This window comes from Anneissia japonica, unplaced genomic scaffold (assembly GCF_011630105.1).
Source record: "Anneissia japonica isolate Jap-2015-1 unplaced genomic scaffold, ASM1163010v1 scaffold288012_len1326614_cov192, whole genome shotgun sequence".
NCBI classification, from domain to species: Eukaryota; Metazoa; Echinodermata; class Crinoidea; order Comatulida; family Comatulidae; genus Anneissia; species Anneissia japonica.
Window position 1 is genome coordinate 1273631 of NW_022756612.1, and position 10435 is coordinate 1284065.

General features: G+C 34.8%; 1 protein-coding gene across 2 annotated transcripts in view; it reads left to right on the forward strand.

Moving 5' to 3' along the window:
- The window catches only part of LOC117124294, a 12635-nt gene extending 3259 nt beyond the window's left edge, over positions 1-9376 (forward strand). Inside the window, exons 2-3 of one of the 2 annotated variants that reach the window (XM_033270480.1) lie at positions 4748-4904; positions 8953-9376. In XM_033270480.1, coding sequence (XP_033126371.1) covers positions 4748-4904; positions 8953-9070 — 275 coding nt within the window. In that variant the 3' untranslated portion in view covers positions 9071-9376. Of the gene's footprint in view, positions 1-4747; positions 4905-8947 lie in introns of both variants that reach the window. The other variant, XM_033270481.1, reaches the window with a different exon arrangement.
- Positions 9377-10435: the final 1059 nt, after the last annotated feature.

The window sequence follows — 10435 nt, forward strand, 5'->3', positions numbered from 1 at the left end:
GAAACCCGGAAAACAAGTGTTTACGTTCTTATAACGTTCTTGGCGAATGTTGTGGTTTGGTATGTCACAAAATAACGTTTACACAACGTTGTAGGAACGTGCAAACGTTGTGAAATTATGTTCAGTAAGTATTTATGGTTCTACAAAATAAAGTTTTCAAAACAAAACTGTAACGTTATTGTCACGTTAGCATAACGTATTATTGTTTGCTGGGAAGGTCGTTAGTACTAACGTAGTAGCTCACCTCTCCTTAAGTTGAAACAGGAAGCTTTTCAAAGTCTTGGATGTGTTTGATTAAAGTTAAAAACAATTGACACCTAGATTAGGCCTGCTTGTAGATATCATCTTCATTATGATATATAATATTTGGATTATTAGACTGCTCAAAATTTAATAAAGTATTCTAAACAGCAACAAAATATTAGAAGATTTGCTACTGTTAAATCACGAGCAGTTTGTCAATTTTTGAAGTGCTTTTCCCACGCTTTGCATGAACTGGTTGAATAGACGCACGTACATCCCTCTGATTTGCGGTTTTCTCTAATTAAATTGTGTCTCAAATGTTCGAAAACAAGACTGATAAAAGTGCGTCTAGCTCGCAAAGTTGCAAAAAGTAGCAGCTAAATTTGATACCATCATAAAGCTAAGGCTATACTGAAGATGGTGATGTAAAAATTAAAGCATGAATCCACATGAATCTAAAATTTCTCTCTACTTTTCTAAAAATAGATTTTTAAATATTTTTTCTGTCGTTTAAACAACGATTTATTATTGATGCAAACTTTAAATTTAAACCAAAACATATATTTGTGTTCCCCAATTTATATACAATAAACCTGTGCAATTTGAAATAATTCCGAATTTTCTGTAAGAAAAAAAACGTGTTTAGATATAATGTAGTCAATTATAGCATTTGAAATTATTTATAGAGAAATTTCCGACATTTGTTGAAATATACTACCCTTAAAATTCGTTTAAATGTAAAATATTTTCAGGATAGATTCACCAGTGTATACACATCTTCAATCATGTGAAAAAAAGTGTAAAAGCCATAGTCACCAAAATGAACTTTTGACACACTTTGATTTCGCCCTGGCTCACTGTGCGGCGGCGGAAACTGGGGGGAAGGGCAGGGGCCATTGGCCCACCCACTTTTTATACTGGGGGGGGGGGCTGGCCCCCCCACTTTTGTGACTGTTCCCAGCACCAGTGACAAACATTTTACGCAGATGTATAGTTTAAAGTGTAACTGATTGGCTTACAGTAAACCTTCAAACCAGCGTAATATAACCATATTTAAACTCTAATTTAACGAAAACAATAAGATACTTAATTAGGCCATTTTTAAAATAAAGTTGTCTGAAGGTTAACTACAGAATTTACAGTCCACTGTAGTTAATGTGTTATAGGTTGTAAAACTGTATGGAGCTTTTAATCTGAGAGTGCCATTTCCGGCCATCTAGAGGTGCCATAATCATAATAACAATAGTTGTGGGGCTGAGGCGGGTGGACATTCTATTTACGCAAGACTCTCCCTGGAACTCCTCTATTTCGACTTTGTGGACCCGCCACAGTTGGAGTATCATTTCCGAGCTTAGCTTATAGAAGGGTAATTTTTATCCATCGGGGGAAAATGAAGTCTAAGAGTGTAATTTCCAGCCATCTAGAGGTGCCATAATCACAAATTTTCTTGCCTCAACCCCAACCATGGTGGGGCTGATGTGGTATGGATTCTCCATCTGCTGAAGTACCCAATGGCGGATTCAAGGGGACCCAGACGGCCCGCCCCCGCCCGCCTAAATTGTTCAATAAAAAAAATGGAGATATAATGATAATTATATTCAAATTTTATGTCTGGAAGTGCAATCTTCCAACTGTCAAAGTACCCTCCCTGGGCCCTTCTATTTCGAATTCCTGGATCCGCCACTGGAAATTACAACAAATATGAAAATCATATTACAGTACCTTGATGCCTATAAAATAACTTATAAAATTCACCAAACTTCGTAAAATATCCGTAGCTTCCAGGAGGCTTCGCCCCCTGTACCCCTACCGGTTGGCCTTGGCGGCCCCCAGCCTGGATGCTCTTTTCGCTCGCATACTCGACCTTATTAAGTGCCCCCCCCCCACTTTCAAAAACGTTCCGCCGCCGTTGCCTTCTGGTATGTTAAATGTTTATTATAATACTATCGACAACAACAAAACAGCTAGTAGATAGTATTAAGCCTACCCATTCTATAAAGTGTAGTACCAGTATAGACAGTAGGTTGAGTCTCGAAAACGTTCAATTTGGCTCAGCTGCAAGGCCATCAGCGAATCACAAACTCCCTTCACTGCCGTTTGACCGATGCACATGTTCACTTGCAAGTATGGCGTTGTCCATGTCGGGCAGGCAATGTTTTTTTTTTAAATGTAAGATAGTTTGGAAAAATCTCATGAATTATTCTTAATCATCCTTAATCAATCTTTTTGCGCATACGCTATCTCCAAGTCTGTGTCAGCCTCAATGATCAGCTGCTCTGTGCATCTCGATGACCTAGTGTTCGATTTAAAAAACTACATAAAAAATTCAAATTAGATTTCGGGCGAGTCCTGTTGGGTCTTCCAGAAAAAATTGTACACCATCTTTAACTTTAACACCACTAATAAGCATCGTCATTCAGCGCCACAGAACATTACTTCATGTGATGGAATTTGACACTATACAAGTTACTTGGATTGATTGAGTACAAGTTGGCATGGGTACAAGTTAGCCGACAGCCGTAGTTAGTAGGGTCTGTAATGAAGCCTTGGTTAGGTTACGGTAGGAAATAATCAGATTTAAATCATATTATTGATTTGAAGCGGTATTAGACTGGCGAAGTATTTACTAACTAGCCGTATACTGTACTTTGGGAATTAGGCCTAATACATGCCCTGTCGCACTGTGCTGTGTATCACGATCAATGGCTTAGAACTTTACAATGTGCTCGACTTACCTGCTGATGCAGAAGAGAATGCCGTTGGCAGTTGCATGAGTTGTGAGTGCTAAGCACAACAAATTGCGTAGGCCGTTGTTGTGACTCAAAAACTCCAATTGCGTTAAATTCCATTTTATTAAAACTTTATTAATTTACAAAAATATATATAAATCGAATCACTTTTTTAAAATATGCATAGTATATTACAATTTCAACTAAGTAGGAAATCGTTTATTGAAATTATGATGGTATTTATTGTAAATTTCCAGATTAGCAACATATAAATTATGCAAATGATCAATTAGCATATTTGCATACTTACCAAACAATAGGTTCCATCGTCTTATTTGTTATTCACAAGGAAATTTCTGCAGCATGTCCTTGCCGCCCGCCTTGCTGAATCCCTACTAGCCAATAGAATAATTGATTCAGAAGTTCAGAAATCATTCTTAAAAGGTATAAACGGTTGTGTAGAACACATTATCGTGATGAATAAACTACTATCTGATGCCAGAAACCAGAAAAAATATCTACATGTGACATTTTAAGATCATGCAGATGCATTTGGATCAGTTGAACACGATCTGATCCATTATACAGTTTATCGTTTCCTATGATTATGACGTCATTTGATTGGAATAGTGACAATATATTTTTTTTATTGTATACAAGATAAATTGTTATTGAATCGTGCTAATGTGAAAAGTATAGTTAGGGACAGGGCCGCCAAGAGGAAAAACTGTAACAGAGGCAAGAGTTGTTGTGACAGACGAGCCCGAAAAAAAAAAATGTTTTGTGTGGGCACTGTCAATCTAGAGTGGCTCATTATTTTCTGCAATTTCTATGGGGCCCTAGTAAGCTTGGAGCCCTGGGATCTTGCGCCCCCCATGCCCCCTCTCGGTGGCCCTGGTTAGGGTGTCATAGTTTTCGGTGTTAGTGTTCGTGGTCTCAGTTTTTGGGGTCATAATTTTCTACAAACCTTAACAACGACGTATTTTAACACCTTTAGAGAATCTAAAGTAAGTCACCCAATCTTTACTTGGTGTCATATTACAACCCCCTACTATTTTAGTAAACCATGTAACATACCAACAGCCAAGTAAGAACCGAAAGGTCCACTGATTAATTTCAGATAAGAAAGTATAATACATACTCCAAGTATTGAAATACACGCCATCGTGTTGGGATTCAATATTTCGACATTAATTATGTCATCATCAGGAATGTTTTCGGTGTTAGTGTTCGTGGTCTCAGTTTTTGGGGTCATAATTTTCTACAAACCTTAACAACGACGTATTTTAACACCTTTAGAGAATCTAAAGTAAGTCACCCAATCTTTACTTGGTGTCATATTACAACCCCCTACTATTTTAGTAAACCATGTAACATACCAACAGCCAAGTAAGAATGTATCAAGAAACAGCCAACGTCACGTTTCTTCCTCAGCTAGGCCTACCGTCCGGTATGTTTTGATTCCGCGCTTCGATGAGTTTTGGTCACCAATGACTTTATTGAGTGGCCTCCTTGTTTCTAATGTATTTCAGTACGATCGTAAAAATGTAACTTAAAACTTTTGTTTTTGTACGCAATTAATTTTATTCGTAAAATATGACCTAACACGAACGTTTATAATATATTTATAAACATAATTACACTTTAGTGTATAATATTTTTTAGTGTTTAGTTTTCTTTTTGAATTTTTAATTGACCTCTGTAATTGATTTCTTAATTCAGCCAATGGTTGCCAAGGATTCAATGCTGTGCTGGTCTTGTTTTACTGTTTACAGGTGATCTGGCACGCAAGAGATGGGGTGATGTAAGAGATGCATATAACATCAGTAGAAAGAAAGCAGCACTAATGATCGGTGATGTTGACAAGGTTGTGAAAACATACAGACTTGCTGGTATTCTTTCTTTCTTTCAACCATACCTACAACAGCAAGAGTAAGTTTGAGGGAATTAAGAGAGTTTTCTGTAAATATCGACCAATATGCACCAATAGTGGCAAAACTCAACAAATTAGATTTTCTTTTAAAAAAAAAAATACTTTTCCCCTATATTCAACAAAACTCAATCAGGTAAATTTGACCTACATCTTATGCATGAACGCCCTACCCGCAGAAAACTCGAAATCCGTAGCTGCTATTGGCTTAAAGCGCGTGACGTCATTCATAGAAAGAGTAAACACGGTTCTGAATACAACATTTAAAAGACAAAATGATCGTCATTCAGCGCCAAAATGGTTATAAAATGGTTATTTAACCAACCAGCATGAGACTTACATGTCAATAAAGCTTAACTTATGAGCTAGAGCTACACTTGACCGTCCACTGCGAAGTTTAGCGACCTGTCATTGCAAAGTTATGTTAAGAAGAAGCAGGGAGTATACCAAGAAAAAAAAACTATAATTTCAAACTTTTTTCTATGTCAAAGCATAAAATGATGTCAACTTTAAAAGAAAAATGATCACTCAGTTTTGCATTAATTGTACGAATATATAGATGATTATAAAGCTTAAAACATCTAGTTTTATAATCCGATCGCCCCAGATTGCCAAATGAAATCATTCAAATAATATAGTCGATTTTGTAAGAAAAAGGCGTATCGTTTGTCTCTTTTACTGTGTTAAGGTGTGCAGTGATCCGTTCAGTGAGCAGATGTTTCGAAGTCTTCATTATGCTTCATAATTTGGTAATTGATTGCCTTTTGGGTTAATATTAAAAAAAACGAGATATTTAAAAAAAAACTTTTTGCCATGGTAACAGGCATATGTTGTTTTTCTCAAAATCCAGCCAATTTTAACATTCTAGCATGTGAGTTTTACCCACAATTTCACCTGACGCTTAGAAGAAATTCGAAAAAAAGGAATTCGAAAAAAAGTCGAATTTTTCATAACTTTGTATCAAGGTTTTACTTTGTTGTGCAACAAAGATGGAGGAAGATTTTTTATTCATTCTAGGTCATATAATTGTTTTTTTAAAGGGGTGTTTTTAAGATTTTCAAATAGTAATTTTTAAACATATTACGCGAAGGGCTGTAGCTTTTATGGTAACGCTTTAAAAACAAACCACCTGCACACATGAATAAGTGTATAGTTGCTCTTGTAGTTTTTGTTATAGTTAGTATGATGAATCGCATAACCTCTATATTGTTTTTCTATATATAATTGCTTAAAATTTTAATTTTTTATGGTGTTTTGTATGTATTTTTTGTGTAAAAAAAATCAATCTAAATCCATATTTTTGTATTCAACATACACTGAATAACCAAAAAACATTGAAACATATTTTAAAGCCATACAATTAGATAAGTCAATGCTTAAGTCAAATCATTCAATGCTTAACATTTCGTTTGTCGTTTTGTAGAAACCAATTTAATCATAAAATAAAGATAAATTAAAAAATAAATTAAATACAATAAGAATGCCAATTAAATAAATAAAAAATGTAGTTAGGCTAGCGTTAATATTTTACATTCTGCTTATTTTTTTAAAAGAAATTAATGATACACATTACACTCGAGTAAAAATTATAAAGTAGAATTAATCATTATGAAATCATAGGAAACAGTGATAGTGTCATATTACGCCTAGTTTATGGTCAAAAGTGTAGCAAACAGTAGAGCTACATGAGAACTTCTATTATTAATATACCGTTGAGTACATTCACCTGGAAGCTTGCAAGAGACAATCTTTGATGCTATCACCTTTATTGTTCAGCAAGCAGCACAAGACATTCAGACTGTTATAGCCACAATGCGCATGTTGTTGAAGAGGTAAACAAATAATGCCATAGTTAAGAGTGTCTACTTTAGACAGGAAAATGCAGGTTGCTATCATTGTGTACAAACGATTCTTGCTCTTAAGAAAATATCTGAGGAAACGGGTAGAAATAAGTGGAATCGATTTTTCAGACTCTGAATGTGGAAAAGGTTGCTGCGAAAGAAAGACAGCAATAGTCAAAGACCACGTCCTTACGTATACATATCAGTGAAGGGAATGTCTTATCTCCAAAACAACTGAAAAACTCTATAGAATTCAGAGGTTGAGTCAATGATGTGAACGTTTTACAGAAGCTAGCATTGCAGTATGAAGAAACTACAAAATAGGTCCTGGAAGATGCTTGGCTGTTGAAGACTACACAGAACTTGCTGTCGTCGAAGTTGATGAAGCTCCATTGAACTTCATTATGTTCAGAAAACTTACACCCACGAAGGCTTCCAGCAATACAGGAAGCAAGTAATGTTATTCTTGAAGAAGGTGAAGAAGCTATAGAGACAAGTGATGTATTCTGTTGTTCAGAAGAAAGTTGTGTGAGAGCGTACCTCTCGTTGGGTCGCTTGGAGACACATTTTAATGTGTCTCCAAAATGCATACCTATGCTCCTGAACGTGAAAGCCTTATGGAGGGAGCACGTATAGTGTATGCCTCACAACTGGCTACCATAAACACCAAAGAACCATCAATGAAGAAATCAACAGAACACTCAACTTCCCACATCTTCTCTGCATAAGAATTTCTAACGCACAACAAATCGGTAGCTTCTTTTCCAGGAAAGCCAAACGATCGAAGGAGCCGATTATACTGAAAGTGATATTCATGATGCCGCTGCTGAAGAGGAAAATAACATTCAGAGGATACATAAAGCTATAAGGGAAAGATTCTTAATAAGACACCACTTAAAATATAAAGAGTTAAACATATGAAAATTGGTAGAGAATGGAAACTTTCATCTCTTAATTTGCAAAAGCTTCAGGATATCTGTGATTGTTTGTTATATAGACATATTCTAAACTCAACAAAAATAGAAAAGCCCTTTAAATACAGAGACCAAGGAGTTACAAGATCAGTGTACTTGTTTGAAGTAATTTTGACGTGTGCAAATCATTGTTTTGCGTTTGTCACGTTTCACACACTTTAGCAAATAGCTAATGTGATTTAACTATTCTGTTCATGTAAGTTTTGCCCTATAGCTTTCATCTCGATACAAAACAGTGGGTCTTATCTATAGAAAGTGGACAATTCGTCAATAAATCTATGTACAATATAAATCTCCAATTAAAATATCATAAACTACATGTAGTAAATATTTGAGTTCAGTGAAATTTTTACGCAAATATCGTAAAAAGTGGACCGCTGTAACCATATCAAGAAATAGCAAAAATACAATTATTTGAAGCAACATTCCTTTAACGGTATTGCATTGACCGAAGCGTTTTTTTTCCCATTAATTTAACGTCTAATCAACATATATTTGCAAGAACAAACAATTTCAAGTGTTAGCAAGGAATGTATAAGGCTCCAAACGTAGGCCTAAATTGGAAATTTCAAAATGTGTAAAAACACCCCTATTTCAAATAAATGGTACGGTTCGTTTCCGAACCAAACTTGTACTTTTATTTATTCTATCTCAGTTGTTAGAACACATCATTTAGGATATCTAACTTTAAAAATTATTTTAAAATCGTGAAAATTGAAAAAAAATGGACGTTTCTATGACAACGGGAGATAAAACACTGAATTAACTGAGCCATATAGGCCTACTGTTTGTTTACCTAACGTCGTTTCACCACACAGATTTTTAAGATAATCGATTTTTTGACCTTGGCCACCCTAAAATAGATATTTACAGAAAACATCTCTTAAATACCCGCAGTGAACATGCAGTCAATCCATCCTTTATATGATATGAACTTCCTAATTAAATTTTAACAAATAATCGTTACATTATAGTATTTTATGTTATGTTTTTTAGGATCTTGTATTAGTTTTTATTTAATAACAATTTTATGACGTTTATTTCTTCTTCTTTAATTAAAATTTTAAATCTTTAATAGCATTGCATACAAACACTGAATTGTCTTAACTAAATTTATAAATGAAATACATGTTTAAAGTAAGAAAGCAATAAATAGGTAAATTAGAAAAAAATATGTAACTTTTTATTGCATAAAAACATTATACATAGATATGTTTTTGTTCCTTTCAGTATAGAACTTCATGCAACCTCAAGGTAGGGAATAGCAATGAGAATGAAGCCCACTTAGACACTTTTGCTGAGCATAAGGAGGAAACTGTGCATTTTCAAGCAGAAAGAACAGCAGCAAACTAAACCAGATGTTGTGGAACACCTGGAAAATTGAAGACAAAGGGTGGATCTAAGTTCTGAAATAGACCAGTCTATATTGAACGATTTACATAAAAAGTCAGTGGCATCTGAAGAAAAAAAAACCCCTATATCTTTTTTGTTATTTGTTTGTTTCAATAGCACATGCCATCAGAAAACTTCCTGACAATTAAAAGGAAGAAGTAGAGTTCTGAATACATGAACTCGTGCATCAAGCTCAGCTTGAGAGAATGTGCTTCAATTAGGCAGACAACTATTTGATCCTTTAAATAAATATTATTTTTATAAGTGTTTTGAGTTTGTTTATATCTTTATATTTTGTCCATTAATTTGCATTCACTTTAGACATTGCTAACCTCTCCTTTGCACTTATGATTAAGTGTCTTCCTTGTATATGACGTTTCCTATTAAATTGAGAATGGTACAAAACTGCTTTTCAGACATTCCTAAATATTCATAGAATTTAATTTAAGGAAAACATAATTCTCTGGTTAATGTGTGAAATTCACCACTCAATGCTGTTTTGGGGAATTGGATGTACGCACATTGGACGATGTTGCCGACGTCGATAGGTATAATTATAAAAGAAGTATATTAGGCAAACAAACATCAATCTTATTTGTCCGAAGAGTTGATATTCCTAATTTTTCGCCACTCGCCATTAGTGGGCGTTTAGTTAATATATTTTGTTAAACGTTTCTATAGGTCGTCTCTTTTTCTACTTTATCACACTATACAACATCTTGAATATGTTTTAGGTGTTACGCCTTACCAAATACCATGAATATTAACTAACCCCGCACTCTGTTGTGTGTCAATTATAGTCAGACGACCGTAATATGTAGCATGGCACTCCGACGGTTCTTATCCAATTTCTGTCAACGTGGTAGAAGCTGGTTGTGTTCAATATCGTTTCGTATTTTTATGTAAACTGTAAATTTTATATATATTTTAAAGTTTATATCTTTCACATTTCTTATAACCTCTTGGGTCCTGGCGGCATCATATGATGATATTTGTTTGGGTCAAGGTCATGTTATTGTTATTAACACAGCTGACTGGAACTACTGTTTAATGTTCCAGAAAAAGTGTCTGCGGCCCTCTCTAGTTAAATTTACCATATCATTGCCCTACAACCACATGTAATGAAATGCAAAGTAACAACTGTTTTTGTGGGGTTTTTTATTTGGCCCGGCCCGATTGAGGGCGCTATTTCCTTTTATTTTTAATTGTTTTTTGCCCTACTTATATCTCGAAAAACCCTTGCCAGAAAAAAAAATATAAAATTGCATACCTTCTAATTAGGATACAAATGTCCTATTTCAGCTTTTAAAACAATGATTTTCTGAA